Genomic DNA, 26,505 nt, shown 5'->3' with positions numbered 1-26,505 from the left:
CGAGAAAATGAAACATTTAATATTTTCATTTCTTCATTCTACTATCGAGGCAAAGCGCGGCGTTGAGTTCCGCCACTTCACATGCAATGTCTCCAGAATTGAACGGAAAATAGGGAACGAAGTGTCTTAACAATGGGCTTTCTCTACCTATATGCTGTTAGGGGGAGACAGCTTGAAATTTTTTTTATTCACACAACTAAAAAAAGAAAAATACTTATACAACACAATTCTCTAATAACTACCAAAAACTTGAAAATCTATTCTGAATCGAAGCCCATAACCAAAACATTCAGCAAATCTCACGACAACTGCACCAAGAGGGTGTTATTTTAAAAGCTATCCTAAACGATATGACGATCATAAACCCAGACAGTGCACGTGGTCACGGCGACGCCTACACGGGCGCGGCAGAACAAACTTAGGTGCTGCCTTCTTTATGCTTTCTAACTTTTGATAACCTTAGGATATTATACTGGAAATACATTTCTAAGTATTTTAGTAGCTTAATACATATTTTTTTACTTTGTCAATATTAATTTATATAAGAAGAAAACAGAATATAGAAATAAGAGACCATAATAGCTGATTATGAACGCATCAGTTGTGGGTTCGATACTCACTCAGGGGTATGAATTATTTCCATTTCCTTTTTCTGTTAAGAAGATAAAGCGCGGCGTTGAGTAATTATGCAGAATCTGGAGAACGTAATGTCTTAGCACTCATGTTCTCTCTGCCTATCCTGCTATGCGGGATACAGCGTGAAAATTTTTTTTTTAAAGCTATTCTAAAATAGAAATATCATATAAAAACCGTCAAATAGATTTCGAATGGAAGTTGGCAATGATTCTGATTTAGTAGAAGCGTAAACTGATAAACGAGTTAGGTTTAGGCTGAAGTGATTTTTTAAAATTGAAAAATTGCACATACAATTTTGTAAGTTTTGTGTCAACTTTTATTTGAATGTACTGACTGTACTGCCACTGCAATTTTTATGTAAATATATAGCTTAAGACATTTCAGTTTTGACTGACCGCCCAATTTTGATTGACTAGTGAAGGAGTTCAACGCCGTGGTTTGTCGATCAAAGCTGGAAAATGAAAATGGAAAATTATTCATTCCCCCGAGTGAAATCAAACCCACAACCAAATTCGTTCACGTGCTCTCCCTTAGCACCAATGCGCATCTAGCAAGGAAGGCAGAGAAAAGCAAATGTGATGAGTCTCCGTTCTCTACTTTTCACTAAATTTTCTAGACATGTGTGATTGAGTGGCGAAACTCAACACCTTTGTCCTGTTACTAGAGTAAGAAAATGAAAATAATTCAGTCCCCCAACTGGGGTTCGAACCCGCAATCACAGCATTGTCAGTCGCAATGTAATGAATGTATATTATAATTTTACAAGAACCACAGAAGACAAAAGCTAAGTAAATTTAACTCAAACCACCTCAAAGTTCAAGCATGCTTTTCAATTTAACTTTTAAGTACTGCAAGAAGCTTTTTAAAAGTGGCAACGGATTTGAACCCGTAATCCCTGTTTCAAGTTTACAAACTTTTCATCAATATTGTTAAATATTAAAAAGTAAAGATTTATTTTTTCATATTTCTTCTGCGCCTATGCCACGACTGACTATAGAAGAAAAACAAGCTGAGAAAACATGTATATACCTAATACAAATATAATACAAATTCTTACCTCAAACTGAATTTGAACCTGCACTAATTGCAATAAAGGTAGGCACGCTTCGTACTGGAATTATAATTTAAAATTTTAGTTTAATAAGCGCTGTAACAACGTGTCTAATAAAGATGCAATCACGGCACGTAAATGTCGCGCTTTATTTTGCTCAAAGATTTATAGAATGACAGTATAAGCTGGTAGTAGAAGCTACGATATGTAAAAATATATATATTTTGTTTATATTTTTACATTTTTAATGTCTATAAATTGTTTATTTACATTTATTTACAAAATGACTCGCACATTAAAGAAATAATTTTTTTTAGAAAAGTATAAAAATTTGAACGTAGCGGAATTCGAATCCGCGCCTTTTGGAAATTCAACAACGCTAGATAATTAAGGCATATGTTAGTATAGAGTTACGTTGATACGTTTGAATGGCGGAACTTAACACCGCGCTTTAGCTCGATACCGGAGCGAGCAAATTAAAATATTAAATATTTCATTCCGTCGGTTGGGAATCAAACCCACAACTAGTCGCGTTACATTATATCTCATATTAAGCTTAAAATATTTTTGGAAACCTAAATAACATAAGCGACGTGCTATAAAAATGCAATCAGGGTACGAGACCTGCAGGCGAACTGTAAAACTGTCACACATTATTCCCGTATAAGAATTTATGCGCCATAATCAGTACACAGAGTAATAAGAGATAGAGGGTTCGTGGGAATATTTTTGTTTATCTTTTTTGTACTATGTTTTACACGCGGGTTCGCCCTCGTGTTTAAAAAGAATTCGTTCTAAGTGTCATAAGTAAATCTGATCGCAAGTACAGTAGGTTAGTTTTTTTTAGAGAATAGTAGAGGAAATTTGGATACCTAGTGTTAAGATTAATTTTCATTTTACTTTGACTTCCTCGTTCTGGTGACGAAGCAAAGCATTGAGTTTCACTACTTAACATCCGATGTGTTCAGAATTCGGTAAAGAGTAGGGAGCGGAGTGTCTTAACACTCCTAAGTTCCCTCTGCCTATTCTGCTATGTGCGTGCTACAGCGTTAAGCAAATAAAAATATTCAATACTACTACTTCACACAAAAGGCCTCTACAAAATTAACAACGCGTCTGTAACGTCACTTCACGAACAGTTTTCGCAAATTAAATCGCATTATATCCATTAATAATGTAATGTCATTAAAATTTTAAATAGTTTCCAATTTTCAGCTACCAATTTTATGTAAATTTAAAAACTAGTGGAAGCACCTGGCGTCACTCCTAGTTAAATCTGCACAAATTTATAATTTTGCAGTTGTATAGAAAGGGGTAGAAAACTGAAATTCAAAAAGTAGGGAACATAAAGAACTTTACGTTTTATTCCTAGCCATAAAGGATGTAACGCCAAAATCTACCTACATACCTCTTGCACCGTTCAGTACCATCAACCTCTTTATACAATGTCCTCCGGAGGTCTCCAGACGTCAAATCGAATCATCCAAATCAAGTATGAAACCACGGTCAAATAGTCAACAGCTTTAAAAATTACATGTTCCAAATAATAAATAAATAACTAAATCTGCCTCACACTGTATTCTGAATAGGTAGGCAGGGAGAACCTTGTATAAAGATACTACCCCACCAACAATCCTCTCTTTTATGCTCAATTTTTTGAGGCAGTGCGTGGAATTGGTCGTGGTGTAATTCAAAGTCGCGCTTTACCTTCTTGAGCAGATAAAAGACACTTCGTTTTTAATCTTCCGCCTAATTTATTTTTTCAGTTGCGAAACTAAACGCCGCGATATATCTTGCTACGGCAGGTAAACGAAAACAATTCTAGAAAATCTATAAGCACAACATAAAGCCACCATCCCCTAGACTATAATTCCGATAGCCGTCTCTATTAGATCACGAGTCAGCAAAATAGCAAATAGGCATTTGTAACAAATTGGTTAAAAGGCGGTTTTATTTCCAATTTTCAACTATCAAAGGTTTTAGAATTAGTTTCACTTTAAATTCAAATTGCTTTTCCTTTGAAATATTTATAGCTTTTGAGTTTTAGAACTTGATTATGGTTTGGAATTCTTTATTGTGATAGCACGCTGTATCCCGCATATACACGATATGAGGAAAAATAGTTTTTTTTATTATTATAACTACAGACACTTGATGCGTACCCTAGGAACCTAGTGTTAAGGTCCAAGACAAAAAAAAGTCTTAATTTAAAGTAGTGGCTCCTGACATTAGCGAGTTTAACGAAACAAACTCTTCTGCTATATAAAATAGGTATATATTTTATAAAAAATTCCTTACATATTCTACTAAAAACTGTATATATTATTAGTCTTCTCACATATCCTACACCACTTCAAACAGAATACAATATTTATATTAACTAAAATTTCAATACACGAACGTCCCGCGTCCCCACAGAGGGAAGCCGCCGGCCATATTGATTTTTATTGTTATTACAAAATATAATAACATTGGTCAGTGAATACGAATCTGGTGGCCGCTGATAAAACATACGAACTTACGTTGCGATCATTTATTTTTAATTATTTATACTGGAGACGAATTTTCATAATATAAATAAGTGTGCGATGTGAAAAAAATCTGTATATGTTTTGTTTAGGTTCTCACAGTATCCTACACTTACGAGAATAGGCAGAAGAAACGTAATGTTAAGAAACTCTGTTCTCTTTAGACGCTTCCGTTTCTCATTTTAAGCCGAATTCTGGAGCCATTGCGTGTTAAGTGGCGGAACTCAAGGCGCTTTACCCGTTACCAAAGTGAAGAAAACCAAATATTGAATAAAACATAAGATAATAAATATATAATCTGGTGGAAGAGTAGAAACTATCCAGCATTTCATAACTCACCATGCCTTTCCATTGGTGAGGAGTAGCTGGATTTTGCGATCCTTGTGCTGGTTTAAAGGGGTATATTTTTTGAGTTTCAATTAGAGAGAACCTAGTGTTAAGATACTCTTTTCTCCACTTTCCGCCGGATTCTTTGCTTTGCTGCGATAGGGAAGAAATGAATAAATAAATAATAATTCATTTCTGCGTAGATGTCGTCGTGGATTGAACCCACAACCGTCGCGTAACCATCGCAATGGGTCTCTTTAACCGTTTAAATATAAATAAGCCGTAATCCCCACTATCGGAAGTCCTCCCCCCTAACTAACTAAATTCGGAATTCTGATTCTACTAGTGCCGTCTTTAAATTGATGCTTAGTTTTGCTTTATTGAAAAATATTTTAACGAGTTTGTTTGTAGGCGATAGTGAACCCAATTCAATCAATCAATTTTGCACCAGCGATTTCCAATTTATAATAACAAGTGTTCCTTATTGGATAGATACGGATTCAATTATTAAAAAAATATGAAGAATATAATCAAGATCATCAGACAGAAGGGTACGTAAAGGAAACCTAGTTTTAATATACTCCGTACCCTATTTTTCATCCGATTTCGAGGAATGGGAGAACTTAACACTGCGCTTTGTCTAACAGAGCGGGGAAATGGAAATAATGTAAATATAATTATTTCCCTTCAGGCCAGTCAAGGGTACAAACTTGCGACTGTAACCACCAGGATCCTGTCGCGAAACTATTGGAACGCGAACTATTCGAAAACGAAGTGACTTAACGCTAAGTTTCCAGGTTCCCTCTGCCTACCCTGCTATATGCGGGATACAGTGAGAAGCCAAAAGAATATTCAGTGAGAATTCAACTCATAACCTACGCGCCACAACTTCACCGACATAATATCTAAGCATAATAAACCTCCACTAACCCGCATATATTAATAAGCCATTCACAAATGTCAAAAAGGACTGAACCATTCAGTATTTACTTAACGTCAAAGACTGGTCTTTTTAAGCGATAGCCCGCTCCGCTGAACTACGAGATAACGGCATAGTGGACGGATCTTAGTTACGTAAAAGGATTTAGATTGAATAAGATTCTTCTAATGCGATGAATGTAGATAGACGGTGGTTGTCAATTCAAATCTTATTTGGGGCAACTTGGGTAATTTGTACAGACGTAACAATTAATATTTACAGGTAATATTCGTGTTGTTACGTCTGTAGAATTGATGGCAGTCGTAGCGTAGAGGCAGAAAGTGTGATTGTAAACGCGACTGGGTGTGGGTTCGATCCCCACTCGAGGAAATTAAATATTTATTTAAATTTATATTTTCATTTGTTCGCTCTGGTGAGGAGGCTAAGCGCGGTGTTGACGGTGTACCGCCACTCATCAGTCTATGCCTACTGAATTCATCGAAAAGTGCTGAACAGAAGTGTCAAAATTGGAATAGAATATCTTAACACTAGGTTCCCAGGTTCCCTCTGCATACTTTACTATGCGCGGCATACAGCGTAAAAATAAAGGCAACACAAAAAATATACAAAACCTTAATTACCACAACTTTAAACACTAGAAGAGAAGCTTAAAAACAAAAAATATTAGCAATTCCACAACCCCCAGCTATAAAATATTAAAATAGAAATTGCGAAGCTAAACAAGGGAGGATAATACCTTGCAACGTCCGAAATCTGCATAATGAGAGCCACAATGATAACTTACGTACTCGATTGCGATCTCTCTCAAAAAGCTAAAAAGCGAAGCTAAATTTGAGGTTAGAACGTCATGGCATAGTGGAAATATGTGAATGTAAATGCTGTTTGAGGTTGTGAGTTCGATTTCGAATCGGGGGTAATGATTACAAAGTAGAAAAATATTTAATAATCTTTTTTTTTTACCTAATTCAAGTCCGTTCTTACATTTACAGTCGTAAATACAGAAATTTAGTTAAACAGAAAACAGCACGAGCAAGTTTACTCCAAGTAAGCCTAAGTAGGTAAGTAACGTTGGAGCAAAACAATGTGGGAAGGAAGACACACCTCGTAGACACTTAGGAACACTTGTTACCTACTCGCATTTTAAGTATAAAGTACTAGGAGATACGAGGGTAAGCCATTTATTATTTGTTTAAGAAATTTATTATAATACGAAGGTGCTGACGTTCGGATGATGGTATAGACTCTTCGGAGTTGCAACTAGTGATTTATAGATCCTTAACACTTTTTTCTTTTAATTTAATTTACTTCTTTAATATAATTCTTTTTTTCTAAGAAATAAAAGAATTTGGCCCTTTCTTATTTTTAAAAAAATCCGATTAATTAAAAACAAAAAGAACTCAACTGATAATGGGTAACCTTAACACTAGGTTCCTGATTTTACAGCTTGAAGCTAAACTTATTTTTAAAACCTACAACCACACAAACAATTTTCAACTTTACTATAATAATAACATTTAAATATTAAATACAATATCAGCAAATCAGCATAAAACATATGAGTGACGTATCACTCTGATACTCGTACATCGTTAGCGTCGCCCGCTAATGTGGCGTCGATCGTGCGGTAATCGCGTATTTGTAACTCTACTGTAGAGCTGATTTGGCATTTTATATAGGGACTACAAATTATGCTTATGCTTTTGACAATGTCAACTTGCAATTGATAGGTGATTTTCATTGAATTTTGTCAATTATTGTTCTGTTCTATTCCTTGATTATGCCATGAACACATGAACACATTGCATTCAGGATACATAGAGATATACGATCAGGATATACGATTAAAAAAACATAATAGGAGAATACAAGAAAAAGCCTGAAAAGTCTTTTTCTCAAAAGAGACTTCTACAAAATCGAGCTGAAATGATTTCCAATGTATATGAACTATAATATCACCAAGCTATACGAATATAATCACAAAAATAATATTAACAGAAGCAACAAATAAACCCAAAATTCTGGGCCAAACACATAAAAAACGTGCAAGATCAAATATTTGATAATGGAAAATAGATTTGTACAGAAAAGGTCTATCCAGGGACTGTCAATGATGACAATCGTAATTCAAGTAAACTAAATATGAAAAAGTGGTCAAGTGCGAGTTGGTCTCGCTCTTTGAGGGTTCCGTAGCAGCGAACATAAATTATAAATATATTTAGCCAAATACCACCATAAATATTGGACAAAAATGGTAAAAGTTTTTTTCTGAAATTTCAACTGTATGGTCCTAGGAATACATTAGCTCATCATACTGACGAACAGAAAGACATTTCTAATACATATAGAAGCCCTACTGTTGCTGTATATAAACGGAACCCTTATCCATTTTAGCAATACTACCCTGGAACCCAAAAAAAATGTCGAAAACATAAACTAATAGTAGCCCCCAAATCTCAGGAGGGTTCAAAAATTCATACAATGCTCTCGAAAATATAGTCGTGTTGAATAAAAATTGGGTTTTCTAAGAGATTATGAGTCGCACGCCACGTCTCTATAAACACGTCTGGTTATATGTTATTCTGTAAGCGGAGGACCCTCGGGGGAACTTCAGTGCTTTACAAAGTTAGTGATAATATTTTCTTGATTTTCACGAGTTTTGTTTGTTTGGATCTGTCTCATTTGTATGTGGGTGCGGCTTCGATTAGCTAGCTATACTCTTGGGGGTGTATTGACAAGATTGTATTTTGTTTATTTTGTTCTTATTATTGAATTATATGTTTTTATGATGAAGCTAGTCATCATGGCGCATGGGCTTAAGTGTACGATTGTAAGCGCGACAGGTTGTGGGTTCGATTCCCACTCAAGGAAATGAAATTTTCAATATTTTCATTTTGCTCTTTCTCTGATATGATGGTGTTGAATTCCGCTACTCAACATGCAATGCGTCCAGAATTCTCTGAAAAATGGGGAACGACACACAAAAAACACCTCGTCTTAACACTAGTTCCCAGGTTCCCTCCATCAGCCCTGCTATGTGTAGATGCAGCATGAGCTAGAGAGAAATAATTTTTAAGACACTCAATTCTCCACCTCTCTAACAAATTCTCGACACGGAGGAGGGACATACTCTCTGCCTACTCTGCTATTTGTTCCCACAAATACAGCAAAAAGGAAATGATTGCTCGTTCTTTCAAACTGGAAGTTACTTATCTAATTTGCGATAAGCACACGGCAAAAAAGATAAAAAATATACATGCTCCAGTTTTAACATATTTCAAAAAGATAAATTGGAAACTTATCTTTTTTTCCACGTATTAACGTTCAAATGCACAGCATAAGTAAGTAAGGGAAAAAGATCAAAAACACACCGCGTACGCCTGTACAACGAATAAATCCGTTTAATATATCGGTTTGTTCGATACTCTTGGGATTTTAAAGATTCATACGAGGTCCTAAAGGCAACGTGCAATCAGAATTGGTAAAAGTCAAAGAGATTATGAACTATATTATATTATGTAATATTATATGTATGTCACTGTATGTGATTCTGGGAGGATCTCTTGGGAATGTGAATATATGAGCTTATCGTAATATGATATGGATAGCGCAATGGAGCAGCGTCAGATTATAAAACGCGGTTTTGGGTTCAATTTCACTTGTGGGAATTATTATATTCAAATTATTTTCATTTTCTTTCCCGGTACACAAATCGTGGCGTTCTGTGCCTCCACTCAATACAAGCAATGTCTCTAAAATTGGGCGGAAAGTAGGAAACGCAGTGTATTAACACTACCGTGTGGGGAATATATGTATATTAAAACATTGTTATACCTACATGTTGTATGCCACACAGCAGGATAGACAGGGGGGAAACCTTGGAAAATAGTGGTAAGGCACTCCGTTCTCAATAAGATATTTCCCTTCCGTTCCACACTTTCCGTTGAGTTCTCGAGGCATTGTGTGTAGAGTGACTAAACTTAACGCCGCGTTTTGTCTCCTTAACAGAGCGTAGAAATGAACTTAATAAATATTTCATTCCCCCGACTAGGAATCGAATGAACTCTTGTGCCGATGCCGGCCCGGCACCACGGTAGCCTCAAATCAGTCGGAAATCCAAAGTATTTGATCTAAAACAATTTATTCAATTTTATGTGCAATTTTTCAGTTCTAAAAAATCACACAGCCTCAGCCTGACTCGTCTATCAGTTTACGCTTCTGCTAAATCAGAATCATTGCCAACTTCCGTTTGAAACATATTTGACAGTATTTTTGGAAATTTCTATATTTTTCTAGTTATTTGCAAAGTCAAATGAAATGTTAAATAACAAAAATATATGGGCTTTATATCAATTTTAAGTAAATGTATACTTTTATTGATATGTTATATATTATGATTTATAGTTTAAAAAATATTTAAAATTAGTACTGTATACTAGTCGTCGCTGGCAACTGTATTTGCATAAGCTTTAAGGCCCAAAAAGGACAATCCCGTTATTTTTCCGTTCCCGAAAAAATATCAAGAAATTCTCTCCTAGTGCGAATTCGCAACTACCTTGCATTCGGACACTTGCAAAATGCGCCACTGAGGCATCAATTAAACGTAAGTCGCTATAAGCTACACGTTACTATCTATGGAACCTAGGACTTCCCGATCCCAGCCCCACAAAGCATTCAGGAAACTACTGAAACTATCAAACTATTAGATCTTACAATATTGAATTGAAATTGTACACTCCGTACTTAATCCGTCTGTGGTACCTCTGCCTCTATATGCGTTTGTATTACAATTTAGTATGAGATATCATTTGACTGAATAGACTTTAGAGGAATAGTTAGTAAACATAATATTAATAACTAGCGTTCGCTGGCGGCTTCGCCCGCTTGAATTATATAAATATTTTTTTACTAATCTAGATTCGTGTACTAATACTAAATACTAAAATACTAAAACAACTATAATTTTACGAATCTAACAAATTAAAATCTACGGCCAATTAATAATACAGTTATTTTACTCCAATTTTGTTGAAAATACTCGTATAGTTTATATTAATATAACTTTTTTTATTTATGAAATAGTTGACCTACCATCCTGGATTTAGTTTTTTAATCTACTAATTATTAACTATAATAATAATAATTATTACTAGATTAATTTAATTTCCAGAATAAAAATCAAAACATCAATACCTTTAACAAACAAACTACACAGGGGATTACACAGTTCGTTGGAATTTTGTATATTATAATTTCAGATTTCAAAGCCTTTAGATTTATATAATAATTTAATCCCGTTATAGAGCAACGGGTGTAAACAATTTTTACGTTCGACGCGTTTTCTTTATTAATTCGTGTTATTTATACGCCGCCCACTCTCATTTTAACTTTACCCGATTGTGGGAGAGGGAGGTTAAAATTTACATAAGTTACGCACAAACCGTTGCCGCAGTGGTACAGTGGTTGGGAAATTGACACTAAATTATATTACAGGTTCCAATTATATTAGTAAATTTTTACTAATATAATTGGAACAGAGGGTCCTACTGTTAAGACACTCCGTTCCTCAATTTACACACTACGTGTCTACAATGGAATCTTAAATTATTTAGTAATAGTATAGTTTTGAGTAAATGAAGATATTCGCATTCAAAGTCTTATGGGATAACTTCTAACAGCGAGATTGAAATACGAAACTTGGAGCTTATGTTTGAGAACCTTCTCCGTAGATTATATTTATTAAATAACTAGGTTTTTTGATAAAAAAATCATAATTAAAGGAAATCATGGTTAAGAGGCGTAGCGTCTGATTGTAAGAGCGATAGTTGTGGATTCAGTTCCCAATCAGGACTTCACTAAACACAGCACTTTGCCTTATTTAGAAATAAGACCTAGTGCGGCATACTTAATAGTAATTGCTTATTCGGGATACATTGAATATTTTTCAAATTTTACAATTGAATGGCGGAAATAAATGACAACCAAAGCGAGAAAATAAAAAAAAAACATTTCCTAGAGGGGGGGAGCGAATCCCCAACCGTCGCGTTCTCAGACTCGCCTGTAACATCTTCAAAATATACATTCATTCATATTAACACTAAAAATATTTTTATTTTTTTGTATAATATGTTCTCCTATGTCCTTTTTACCGTGGGTCTTAGATTCGCTGCTTTACCGTCTTAGATTAGCTTTCCAAGCTCGCTAATTAAGTTTTACGAAACCCAAATTTCCATATAGTTGTTACTTTTATTGTATGCCATTAGCTAAAAATCCCTTGTAGTTCAGTAGCACAGCGTCTGACTGGAAACGAGACAGTTGTCGGTTTAATTTCCAATTGGGAGAATTAACTATTATCGTTTCTTCACTTTGTAATAATGACAGCACTGCGTTAAATTACGCCATGGATGAGTGGGTTAATAAAGGAGTGTTTTAGCACTAGGTTCCCTCATCCTACCCTGCTATACGCGCGAAATATTACAACGCGAGAAAAAAACATCTCATATTGAACCTACACTATCCATAACCAAAACGACAACTTGCCAACTAGTTACACTACAAAACTGCATTAAAATGAGAAGTCACGTACATTTATTATGTAATATTTCATAAAGATTGCTTCCAAGAGATAATTTCAAGCTCCATATTAAAATGCAGAATTAGTCTGTAAGTGGTCGGTGGAATTTTTCTAAGGAACATTTCACATTTTCTGATTAGAAAAGTGGGGAAGGGGGAATCAAATAAAATATGTTGCGGCGAGACCGACAGCGCTGACTTGGATTAAAATTTAAGCTTCTTGCACATACGAGTAGTTATTTAGGTTAATTTTTTTTTGTATGTAGCTTTAAGCTGTATCCTGCACAGATCAGCGTAGGCATAGGGAACCTGGGAACCTAGTGCTAAGACATTAAGATACTTCCGATTTCTACTTTTATTATGGACAAGGTAAACGAGCGCCCGGGTCATCTAATGGTAAGTGATCACCGCCGCCCATGACCCCATGCAGTTAAGGGTTAAGGTGGAAATAGATGCGTCTTTTGAAGGTATCTAAGTCGGATACATCATAAAACTTCAAATTAATAAGTTAATGTATAAATGAATTAATGTATAAATATAATTGCTTAAATTCTTTTTTGGAGTCTCACGAATATATTATTTATGTCATTTCCTAGAATGGGAATCGAACCCACAACTAGTGGCACGCACCTCGACTGACCTCGTATATTTATAGTGTATACACATCCTTATATGAAACGAGTTGATTGAAATTTTCTTGATGCAGCTCCAACATTAGATTAATTCCGTCGATTTAGGATTTTTGAAATTAAACTACTTTAAAAGTTGATTATGTTAAGTTTGAAATTGAGCTTTAAAGTGCGCTCAGATTTAAAGTTTACCCAAAAAAAGCTCATCTCATCACTTTTAATATTTTAAAACATTTCATATTCTTACGACTACTGCTTCGCTCGTGGTTTTGCCTGGCCCCTGCCTTTACAGCTATTCTATTATTTTCCTTTTTGTCAGGTCAAATACTAATTTTGGTATTCTTATTTATGCATGGCCATCATGTGCAGTGGGAAGTAGTAAATTTAAAAAATAATTGCGAGTTTGATATCGAGTTGGGGAAATAATTGCATTTACTTTTTTTTATTCTCGTGCTCTGACCAAGAAAAAGCAAGGCATTAAGTTCCGCCATTAAACACGCATTGTCTCTACAATCTCGGTGAAAAGTGAGGAATCCCTTCCCCTGTTTTGACTTTAAGTCTCTCTCTCTCTCTCTCTCTCTCTCCGTCTGCCTACGCTTTTATGTTGTTATATGTAGAATTATATGTATTAAGTAAGAACTACGTTAAAATAGATTAAGGCCGAGGCGTACCTACAATGCAATATATCAAGAATCGTATATATAGATTTACGGCTATTGGTATCTATGATTGATTATCTTATTTGCGATAGAGATGTTCTATATATGAGGCCATTCGTGGCGCAGGGACACAAGGGTGCGACTATAAACGCGACGGTCGTGGGTTCCATTACCACCCGGAAGAATTAATTAGATAGAAATTCGCACTTTAAGAGATGAAAAAAAATTAAGGTAATAATAAGTATTAATAAAGACAATTTAAAAGAAACCTTTATAATCTGTAGATTCATTCATTCTTTATAATCTGTAGAACATTTATAATCTGTACATAATTTTAATCAATTTAAATAAATAAAAAAAAATTATAACTTAAATGTATATTTAAAAAATACAACATTTTACTTTTGTTATAATCTGTGTATCTACATATGAAGCTTAATATTTTATATAAAATATATATTGCCTTTAGCCAGTTGGTATAAAATATACTGCCTCAACGCGTAACCACCGGACCATCCAACGTGGTTTTATTTAATTTAATAAATAATTTAATCACATTTAATTAATTTATTTAATAATTTAATCATAAAAATTGGAAATTGTTTAATACAAAATAATTATTTAATGAGGTCAGTGTAGTAGTAGTAGTGCAGTGGAACAGTTGTCTGACTAAACGTGATGGTTGTCGATTCGATAAGCACTAAGTGGGATGCTTATATTAAAAATTAAACAATTTTAGGTAAAAAGACAGAGCCTAGTGTTAAGACATCCCGTTCACATTAAGAAATTTCCCTATTTTCCACCAAATCCTGAAAGAATTGCGCATGCTGAACTGAGCGCCGTGCTTTGTCTTCGTATTTATAAACTCATGATAATACTCTCCTTTTTCTGAACTCGGTTAAAAATCTATTTTAAACAATTTCAACATTATTCCTACGATCATAAATAAAGATTTAATACTATAAAACATTAAGAAAGCTTACGTTTAAATCTTTAATACGCGTTGCTTCCAATATGATTTTCGTTTTACTTTCGTTTCCTTTACGTTATATCCTATTGAATTGATTTTCATACATACGGCTAACTGACAAATAAAACTGTAAGTGTAGGTTCAATCTTTGCTCAGGGATAGGGATTACTTATAATACTACATATACGAGTGCACACTAAGGCTGTCGTGCCGCAGGAGTACAAACGAGCGACTGTCACCGTCATGGTGGGTTCAATCCCCACTCGAAAAGAATTATTGATTTAAATTTTATTCCCATTTCTTCACGCTGGTGTTGAAACAAAGCGCGGCGTTGAGATCCACCACTCAACACAGAATGCTTCCAAAAATCAGAGGAATGGAAGGGACGGAGATGTACTAAAACAAGGTTCCCATATTCCCTCTGCTTACCATACTAGGTGTGGGATACATCGCAAAACTAAAATATAAATAAATATCACTATAATGTAAAGAAAACTAACATTTTAAAGTTATAATATCCAATATGATTTTTATACAAAAATCTCCAAAGCCCAGATGAAGCTACAGGAAGCAGCATCCAATAAGGCGTTAAGATGCATCCGTATACACAATCTAACCCGCGTAATGTTCAGTTAACCTCAATCCTGGAATATTTTGTTTTAATTTCACATTTTCATCTTTGCGATGAGAAAAGCTGGTTAAATTTAAATAAGGTTGATATTTATTAGTTATTTAGTTTCACGCTAAATCCTGCATACAGCAGGATAGTTAAGGAACCTGGGAATCTAGACACTAAAACACTCCCTTGAAGACACTTCAGTTTCCGCCGAATTCTTGAGGCTTTGCGGGTTGAATTGAAGAGCGTGGAAAACGAGAATATAATATTTATAATTTTTTCGAGTAGGGCATCCAACACATAACGTATCCCGTTTTCTATGGCAAAATTTATATATAACAAAAAATTGTCACCTCGAGATTCGAACCCATAACATGTGTTCATTCCAATCCACCACTACGTTACAATGACCACATAAATATTCCATATTTACTGGATTATCTGCTATGAAAATGCTTGTAAAAGATTTACGTATGCAGCTTTTGTACACGACAATACTGGTGTTCACTTCAGAGTGCTCGACGTGTTTTCGACGAAATTAATTTATTTATATACATGAAATGTATAGAGAATTGTGGTTAAAGACAATGGAAAAATGGATGAAAATATCTGGTTTTTCTTTTGTAAGAATGCGATATATAAATGTAAGCGAGGATTGAATGTAAAGAGATATAGGTTCGAATCCGACTAAGTTCAATATTTATTTATAAAATGTATATTTTTATATTTTTTTTCGCAAAAGAAAGCAACGAACTTAAGGTAAAAACGTTTAGGAATTTTCCATACTCATTTGTTACGCATTGAATAGTTATTTAAAGATATTCTTAAAGAAATGAGATCAAAAATAGTTTTTGTATTAAAACATTAAAGAGCTAATAAGAATTAAAGAGTCCAGACAGCTCTCTCAAGGATTTTTAGACCAAATTTTACTTGAAATTCTCTACTGAGAATACGCACGTACAGAAGTATATAATATGTATATATATAATTGTTGTCAAGGGATTCTTTGTAGGTGTTACGAAAGTGGCAATCTAAGTTAGTCTCTAAGTTTGGTGACTACGACTCCAGTATAACTATTCCTAAGCTGACTGTTTTCCAGATTAACTAGGCTTTGTCTCAACAGGTACTATAGTAACATTGGGATGCTTATTTGATGATATTGAAACATAAATGTTAATATAGCATCTATCATCAATATCTCTTTGATCTCCAATATTCGTTCATTTAGATGCTATATATACAGGATGGATTCAAAAACAAAAATTCTAAAAATAAGTAAACGTAGTAGTAAAGCAATTATAAACTGTACTATGAACGTAGCTACATTCAAATCCACTTGTTCCACTTTGAGTGTAGAGTCAAAAATTTTCCAACAGGGGTACAAAATTATAAAGTAAAAATTTCTTCCTATTTACCACTACTTAATATACAAATTAAAATCATTTCACCTAAATTACGTATAAGTGGCAAGTTTATTTTTTTAAACTTCACGCTGTATCCCGGAATGGAAGCGTAGGCAGAGGGCACCTAGTGTTAGTATATTCCGTTCCTCCCAGAAGACCATAGCTTGTATAACATATATAATAAATAATATATATACGAATACGCAAGCTTTTCACTGGCTATTGAACATTCTAGGTTATTAGCATTGAAAGTATTTCCTTGCCAGCATTTCTTCAACGGATGCAATGGTGTACCCAATTAAGTACAGTACACTACAATAAACAACTTTAAGCTTTTAATATAAGTTTTCATATTGAACAGCTCTATTGGCTATAATATGACCTGATTGAATGCTTCTACATGAGTCTTATAAAACATATTTCTTTGTAAATAAATAGATAGGATATAGGCATATCTTAATTTTTTTTAAGCTTCACTCTATATTTTGTATGTGAGGCTACCTACAGGACATAGAAGAAACCTAGTGTCAAGACATTCCATTCCACACGCACCGCAAAACTTTGAAGACAAATTGCGTGTGTGTGGCGTCCTGCTATGTCTTGTTAAAAGATCCAAAAAATGGGAATAATTCATTTCCACGAGTGGAAATTGAATTCGCAACCATCGTGTTGTGCCGGTAATGCTATGCCAAATTCACATGGTCTCTATAAATTGTGAAAGTATAGAAGAATGCAATTTATACGAGTATCTATGGATTAATAATTTTGTTATTTAATAATATGTACTTAGTTGATAATATGTTTAGCTCAATTCCCGAACGTGGTAATATTCAAATTGAAGTCAAATTTAACCTCTTTATTAGCTCCTACACATTTTCTAGGCATTTTGTGTTATTCTATGATTTATTATTAAATTTTACTTTAAAATAATTATATAAAGATTCGCACCCAGATCCTCGGTCTCGCGTGCCAACTGACACATAGTGTTTTTCAGCAGCAGTAGCAGCAGCACGAACGCGCCCTTCCCGCCAAAACCATCCGCCATCTTGTTCACATTAGCGCCGCGGTGTTGTGAAATTGTTCCATATTATTTTTAATACTCACACTTTTCACTCATAGTTTTTAATTATACCTGCAAAAAAGGAAGAAAATGGTTATTATTATATTGACGTAATTTTTTATTGATTCTCGCTGTATCACGCATAGAGGAGGATAATCAGAGTTAACTTAGAGATAAAACACTCCGTTCCCCACTCATCGCCCAATTTTCGAGACATTGTGACGAAATAATTGAAAAAATAACACTCCATGTGGGAGAATCGAACCTACAATCTTATATTTTGAAGTCATCCCATGAAATATACGTAGGTAATATTTTAAGAAGCAAAATAAAAAGCACACAATATATGGACGTGAAGGCAATAGCAAGATAATTGGAAACAATTTGCTGCCCATGAATATTAAGCGCCTGTAATGCAAAGATGAGCTTCTAAAATGATATTACTTTTTACCAGAAGGCAAAAATAATGAACATGACCAACTTCTTAAGAAATATAGGTATGAAATGTGTTGAAATTCTTATATATTTCATCTTATTGTTATTTATTATACCTATATTTTATATAGAGGGGGCTCTTGTTTTAAAACTGTTTGTTCTCTTCATGGAGAGTTTCTTTTCCTTAAAGTCCAAGCCTCAAGTCATCATAAATACTAATATTACAATACCGAAAAGTTGGTTTGGTGATACGCTAATCTCAAGAACTGCTAGTCTCAATTGAAAGATTATTTTTGTGTTAGACAGTTCATTTATCGAGGAAAGCAGGAGAATTATACTTTTAATTTTTTTTCGATACCTTTATCTAAAACCCAGCAGTCGTGGTGCATTTAGTGCTACTCACACAGTAAACGCAAAGGTGGACTGACTATGGGGTATTTTGGGCTGAAGCCAAAGATCCCGAGAATCTAAAAGACGCCCCGTCTCCTAAGATATTAAATAATATAATCAAACTAAAAAGTTATACAAGTAAAAGTGCTATTATAGAAATTATCCTAAGTACGAATGGAACGGGGAATTCCTTATTCCATTTGGAATGACGAAGGAGAGACGAGAGAGAGAGAGAGAGGAAAACGATAGGAGTTATGAGTTTTTGTCTCAGATATTACCATTTGAGTACGCAGGCAAAGCCACAGGTAAAATCTAGTACATAATATAACTAAGCTAGGGAGATTCAATTTGTTTTATGCAACAGTTTCTCTAGAACAGCTTCTCTAAACCTTAACGATGAGAGTTAGGTTTCTAACGATGGAACTTGCCGCGGCCAGGGTAATGCAATATTTACTTTTATTGATATTTAGCGAGGTGGTAAGGTATTTGTTTAATTTGAAGTAATCATTTATAGAATATGACAATTTATGTACATTTATAATCTGATAATATTTAATCTTTATTTAATGGATTTTGATTGAATTTCCTGCTGTATGCGGGATACTATATAAAGCTTTTTTTTATTTTAATTTATAGTTTTTAAAAGTTATTAATATTTTCATTTCTGGTCACGAGGCAAAGCGCGGTGTTGAGTTCCGCCATTCAACATACAATGCCTCCAGAATTTCGCGGAAACCGGAACGCTGCTAAATATAACTAGAAAAGCTCGCTGAAACTTATTTTAAGGCCACTGGTAGCGCTTAACCACAAGTGTACGACTGTAAACGCGATAGAATGTGGGTTCGATTCCCATTCGAGGAAATGAAATTTAGTATTTCTAGTAACGAGGCGCGGTGTTGAATTCATTAGGTTCATCAACATTAGGTTACCAGGTTCTTTCCGCTTACCTTGTTATTTGTGAGATACAGTGTGAAATTGAAAAAACTTACAAAAATATATAGAAATTAAATAACAAAGCTCTTCCATTCTCTACTCACCTCACCAAATGTAAGAAATGCAGGAGTATAGTCCCTATATATTTAGGTAGTACTCCTGCATCTCCATATATATTATTTAGGTATATTCTCTATCAACTGACTCATCAACGCTTAGCTTAAGCCGCTAACGATTAAAGTTTTAAAGTTGACTTTACACTGAACTGAACTCATCGTGCTAAGCAAGTTAAATTGAAGACCTAACGAGATGGAATTGACGATCTCGTGGTGCGAATTGCAATATTTTTGAATGGTCATGATTGTGGGTTCTATCCCCTCCAAAGGAAATTAATTATCCTGCGCTGGTAATGTAATGTAGACTTTCTCTACTCGAAACGGAATATGGTGTGATGGTAACGAGGCAAAGTGCTGCGTTAAACTCCGGCATTCAACAAGTGAGAAGTGTGGAACGAAAGTGTCTAAATAGAGGCGGACGGTTATAGCAATAGGTTGCATTGGCACCAGAATAAAGAATAAAAACTTACTTACTAATAAAACTTTTCCACGAGTGGGAATCGAGCCCATAAGGTTTCGCTTTTATAATCACAAGCCCGCCAGGACTGGCCTAGAATATATGTTTTTTAATTTTACTATAAAACATTCCACTTTCACTCCTTGGTATATAATCTCAAAACAAACAAAGCCGTAGGCAAGAGTCAGTTACAAATAAATATTCATAACCCCACACCGTTTTTGGGCGCTCATGTAAGAGATTAACGGAAACAACGAATATATGATAATATTTGCTATCACTGGCCGACAGGACTGTATTTGCATTATATTGAACTAGTGCGTCATTCGCGGCTTCGCCCGTGTTAAATACATCAGCTTCACGCTGTAACCCGCACATAGCGGGATAGACAAAAGGAACAGAACAATATCCGCTGAATTTTTCGAGGCATTGTGTGTTTAGTGGCAGAACTCAACGGAAATGGAAATATTAAATCTTTCATTTATTTGATTGGGAATCGAACCTACGACCTGAACGGTACATTTAAACTACAAGGAGAACATTCTTATATAGTAGTTCAGCAGGCACACGACTCTCTTCTCTCTCTTTTTCTCTCTTATTCTCAATAAAAATTAGAACAATAAAATTAGTTGAAGCTTAGTAAATCAATTTCAACACTATTCTAGTGAACAACAACAAGTGTTGCGTAGCGTGGGAGGTGTTCGTCGATACGTGATTGTATATAACGAATAATCGGAATTCATAATGACTAATTAATAGTATAATTAACTTCGTTATTGACTTCGCTGAGGGAATATTTCATAAATGATAATATAACGAAACATATCTAGGTGAATTGATTTTCTGCTACAGTTCAATGAGAAAAACAGCTTCTCGCTTTTCCATAATAGGATAGGCAGTGGAAACCTAGTGTTTAAATATTCCGTTTTCACTTGCCACCTAATTTTATAGACATTTTGTGTTAATTAACGGAATTTAACAGACATGCTGACACTACGCAGCGTTGAAAACTTGAAATTTACCACATAAGATCCTTGGCGAGTGCAGACAAGCACTATTGGATATTTATACAATTATGTATATTTATATAAATTTTTCACTCCTAATTCACACTTTTACACAGCAAATTTACAATTTAACACTTAAAAATTAATTTTGCTATACTTCATATTAACAATTTTACATTATCCATTTATACACTACAAATTCAGTGGTTTAAGCCTTAAATTCGTACTTTATATTTTGAAACGCATTACATTTATTAATTAGATTAATATGTTAATTCCAAACGAAAAAGTTATTTTTGGATCTTACTACCTAGTGTTAGTAGTTACCTAGTGTTAAGACACTCCGTTCCTCACTTTCCGAATTGAAAGAGATAAATTTAAAGTGTAGGAATGCGAATTTGAAGTTTAAAGGTGCACGAATTAAAAGTAAGCGAGCGATATGGAGTTTTGAAAAGGTAAATATGATGTAAAGAAATTAATTGAAAGTATAAAATTATTAATTTGGTGTGTAAAAGGATAAATTTGAATTCTAAAATTGTGAATTTCATGTGAATTTTGAGTGAAAAACCCATGTAATTTATAAATATTATTAATATTTTTAATTATAAATATTTTGACCCCAAAAACATCACGTTTGGGAACATATTAAAATATTCGTAGATTTTTAGAATATGATTCTTACTATTGATTATCTAAACATATTAAAAGATATCAATCAAATCGAATTGGTATAATAAAAACTATAATTGTGTTGTCCATTATTATTAATGTTAGTAGGGGAGAGCGGGGCTAAAAGTTACCGAGGTAAGTTGTTCCGATGGAAATAATTTCGCGGAGAAAAGTGATAGGAATATTTAGTAAACATATAGTGAAATGCAATGTGATAGCGCACCCATGGCCAGCATATTGAACAATCCAGTGGCATCCGAAACCAATGGAATAGCACACGGGTGTCGTTGGTGCACGATTGTAAATATATTTGCATTTCATATTTTTGGTCTATCTCACAAATTTTAACGATTAGCCTCGAGTATGTTAGTGTTTTTTTTACATTATATTACCTACTATTTCGGAACACTATTTGTAAATTATTTATGTTTTCTATATCTTATTTATATTTAATTTTTTTTCAACACGTGTTTTTGGGGCTAGATGTTCCCTTTTTTTGGGGCATGTTGTGACCTGTTGTTGTGACGAAAAACTTTCGCCAATTCATTTGTACCAATAATGGGATGTAAATATTGTAATTTTTCATACTAAAAAATAATGTAATTTAGTAACATGCGGACTTATGCTCGGAAATCAACTCGAGGTTATGTGTCATATGAGTTGATGCAAAAAGCAGCGGATGTATTTTTCAAAGATTGCAGGAATAAGATAAAAACTGTTACCAAAGAATTACATATACATATTAAGTGCAAAAAACCTAAAGGTATAAAATTTTTGTTTATTATTTTGGTTTAACAAAATCAAAATAAGTTTTATTTTATGTAAAATTATCTTTTACTTTTTAGTTTCGTTGTTTTTCGGTTCGGTTTTTTTCGTTCAAAATTAATTCTTTTTACGACTTTAAGTGATAAGTAACCTTAAAAGGATATTTCTTAAACGAGTGTTGGTTGTGGTGCTAGTGGTTGGTAACGAGTGGCATCTGTTGTGATATGTAAAACTTGACTCAATTAGGTATTATTTTTGTGGAAACTAACATTTCGGTATATTAACAAGAAAATACATAAAAAATATTCGGGCCAATTGGGAACCTCTCCCTTTTTTGAAGTCGGTTGAAAATGAAAACTTCTTTTATGAGGTTGGTTGAAAAGAAATACAACGATGGGGAATCTTACTTCTGACAATATTTTTAACAAATTTTTCCCTTGTAACTATTCTAGTATAATTAATATTTACCAAAATAAAAACAAATTTTCTCAATTTTGACCGGATTTTATAATCAGAACCTAACCAAACTTTCATCAAACTATCCTTGAAGTGTATCCTTTCAAATAAGAAAAGAATCATTAGAATCGGTTGGCATGATATTGAGTCATTCGTCATTTTGTCGCACACGTACCAATACAAATTTAATACTTATGTGATTTTCTCATAGATACCATTGTCAAAAATAGACCAAATAAAAATTAGTTCCCACATGGGAAGCACTACCTTTCAAATAAAAAAAAATCATCAAAATCGGTTCACCTAATCAAAAGTTATGAAGTAACATACATAAAAAAAAGAAACAGTCGAATTGATAATCTCCTTTTCTTACAGAAGTCGGTTAAAAAAGATTTGCTTTTGCGTCTGGTGATTATTAATGATACTGTTAGTTATTCCTTAAATAAACAGGCTTTGTTCGATTATTTATTGTTTTTTATTTTGCAAATAATAACTTTAAAAAATATGGTAACAATTTACCCCGGTCTGTTAACAACTTGCCCCAACTCGGGGTAAGTTGTTACTTTCCGACTTCAGTCATAAAAAAATTCATAACAAAAAAGTCTTACAAAGAATACCCCAAATTACTGTTTTAATTGCAAGTCTAGATATGTAAGTTGATTTTGATTATATTGTATAAATACTGAAATCAAGTATTCGTGGCAATATTTGAGGTTAAAAAAAATCGGAACTTTTGGCCCCGCTCTCCCCTACCACAAGTATGTTACTTTTAACATGACAAGCAATCGATTTAGAAGGTGTCAGTATATAAAATAATAATATAAAAGGAAATTATATTTGTACACATAATTTAGAAGACGATTTTTCAGCTTCACAGCTTATCCCGCACATAGGAGGGTGGCCAGAGGGAACCCGGGACACAAATGTTCTGAACAAAAGTGTTCCAAAAACACTTCCTTTCTCCACTTTCTGCCGAATATTGGAGGCATTGTATGATGAGAGTCGCATTTTGCCTCGTTACCAGAGCGAATTGAGTAAGAAACGAGCGGAGCGAGCGAACCCACAATTTATCGATACAAAAAATCAAAATAGAATTTCCAAATACAAGCAAAAATATTTAATTTTAATAATTAAGAATAAAGACATGTTTTACAGTTTCTCTTATATATATTTTTTTTAACTTCACACCGAATCCAAGGCATAGTAGTGAACCAAAGTGAACCTGGGAACCCAGCGTCAAGACATTCCATTCCTGCTAACGCCTCCATTCCCCATTTTCCCCTGTATATGCTATTTATCTTATTGTATTACTATACGAACCCATCAAGAAAAGAAGAATTTGTTTCACGCAGCTATACGATACATCTGTTATTGGCAGGTGTTCCGCACTTAGCGAATTGCTTACTACTTTTACTTTATTTATTTTTTTCTTTATTTCAAAGTAGGTAATATAACTCTACAGACAGTTGGTCTGTCCGTTGGTCCTTTTTACTTTATTATTATCATTTATTTTCAAATTTTTGAAATTTATCAATATCTGTATAATTATGTATAATCAGTCGGAACCAAAAAGTAGTTCCCAAAATTAGCTGGCTCAACCGAACAAACTTTTTATGCTTTACAATATAAATATAGATAAATATAGCAACAACACAACTAACAACCATATTGAAAGTTTTGATAAATTAATATCAATTATTTTCATTTCTCCAAAAAGCATGGCATTGATTTTCGCCACTCAACATGCAAAGTCCCCAAAATTCAGTGAAAAGTGGAGAACGGAGGAGTCTTTAAAAGAAATCAATGTCGTAGCACTGTCGGCAGAGGAGGAATCTAGAATAGGTTAAAAAATATATAACCCACTATACCTAAAGTCAGGACTACCTTAAACACAAGAAACATTTATTTCCATTTCACCATGGAAGCGAAACCGCGTATAAAAGTAACTAAAAACATATAGCTAACATATAAATCATACGTGGTACTATCGAACGAATGTCGATATAAAGTATACCTATAGGTACCTATAAATACCTATGGATACCTACAGATACCTATAGGTACCTCGAAGAATGAAATATGGTCGTAAAAACTTGCCACCTATCAAATTCCAACGTTCCAAGGGATCGCTTTATGTGCGGCAATAAAATATTAATGTTACCCAAAGGATAAACTATTTATCGGTTAAGTACATACTAATTTTTATATGTTAGATAGATTTTTGGTATTGAATATATGTTTATATAATTTAGTGATGTTTTAGTGCATATTAGGGATGTGGATGGAAGGAGGAAGGATGGACGAAGAGGTCTCTCGTGGCGCAGGCGTCGATTAGTACTCGAGGAAATGAAATGTTAAATATTTTAATTTTCTCGCTCTGGTAATGAGGAGAAGCGCTGCGTTAGGTTCTGCCATGCAATACCTCTTGAATCCGTTGGGAAGTGGGGAAAGGAAGTGTTTTAATGTTGGGTTCCCAGGTTCCCTCTACCTACACTGTTTTGTGCGTAACACAGCGTGGAGCTAAAAAAAAGGAATTCCATATAAAAACTACCTAACTAACTAGGAATTCCATATAAACCTATCGAAATTATAATCCACTACAACGGTTTCCAGATTTAACCATAAAAAGAAAAACTTAGCTAAAGTAAACTTTCCACTTTAGCGTTTACTCTCAAGCAAAATATAATTTATTTAAGGCCAAATGTGAGACTTTCGAGACATGTTAAGTAGAAATTTGCTTAACTAAGTTACATTTGAGAGAGTAATTCATGTAATATTTTTATATTTAAGTAGTGTTGCAGGGATACAAGCGTGTGGCTGTACATAATCAAATCATAAAAATCAGTTCTACGCTGTGTCCCGCACACCGGAGGGTAGACAGAGGGAACCTAGAGTTAAGACACTCTATTCCCCATTTGAGAGGAAATTAAATATTTAATATTTTCATTTCCTCGGAACTCATCGCCAGGCTTATGCCTTGTTATCAGAGCGACACAAATGAAAATAAATATTTCAATTTGTCGAATGGGAATCGAACTCACAACTTCCATCAGTTATGTTTACGTTACACACTTGCCCCTGCGTCACGACTATCATCAACTTTCTTTCAGCTTTAAAAAATAAAAAGAAACTTTCCATTCAAAAGAACAGCATATTAAATAACGGAACTTAACGCCGCATTTAATAGAACCAGCTACATTTTCTCTATATTAAACTCCTCATGAATCAGACTTCAGTCCACAACCAAAATTAAAACAGTACAAAAATATAATTCCAGAAACCTACTTATAAAGTGCTGTGCTTGTACAATCAAGGCGGCGTGAACTAGCCGTGAGGACTTTTAAGTATTACTTTTGTTTATAGTATTAACGAAATGGTATAATTTAAAATATTATATAAAATTAAATTAAATTGAGGCCAGTTATGGCGCAGGGCCACAAGCGTGTGATTGTAATCGCGAGAGGTTATGGGTTCAATCCCCACTAAATATTTTCTCTCTGTCTACCCTACTACATAAGGAGCTTAAAAAAATGAAAAGTAGGGTAAGTATGTTCTGTTCTCGAGTGAAGCATTTTTATTTAGGAAAGAACTAAGACTAAGTCCTCGCTACATACCCCGATATCAGTGAAAGAAGATTTTTTTGGGCAGAGAGCACCTGAAAACCTAGTGTTACAACTTCGACTCTCTATTAAGACATCTGCGTTCCCCACTTTTCGCCGAATCCTTGAGGCCTTAAGTGTTGAGTGGATGAACTTCGTTAAACCTCTTGCCTCGTCACCAGATCAAAAATATTAAATATTTAATTTCCTCGAGTTAAAATCGAACCTACACCTGTCCCATTAACAATCGCACGCTTATGCCCTAGCACCACGACTAACAGCACTTCAA

General features: G+C 34.1%; 1 protein-coding gene across 4 annotated transcripts in view; it reads right to left on the bottom strand.

Moving 5' to 3' along the window:
- Positions 1–26,505, bottom strand: part of LOC146536465 (nephrin-like) — a 141,799-nt gene that overhangs the window by 72,643 nt on the left and 42,651 nt on the right. For all 4 annotated transcript variants that reach the window (XM_085189824.1, XM_085189825.1, XM_085189823.1 and 1 more), the window contains one exon: positions 17,278–17,461. In XM_085189824.1, the coding sequence (XP_085045950.1) occupies positions 17,278–17,374 (97 nt within the window). In that variant the 5' untranslated portion in view covers positions 17,375–17,461. The remainder of the gene's footprint in view (positions 1–17,277; positions 17,462–26,505) is intronic.

Source organism: Heliconius melpomene, chromosome 9 (genome assembly GCF_056956725.1).
Source record: "Heliconius melpomene rosina isolate 202511_hmr_F chromosome 9, ASM5695672v1, whole genome shotgun sequence".
NCBI lineage: Eukaryota > Metazoa > Arthropoda > Insecta > Lepidoptera > Nymphalidae > Heliconius > Heliconius melpomene.
The sequence above is the reverse complement of the archived record's forward strand: the minus strand, read 5'-3'. Positions and strand labels throughout refer to the sequence as shown.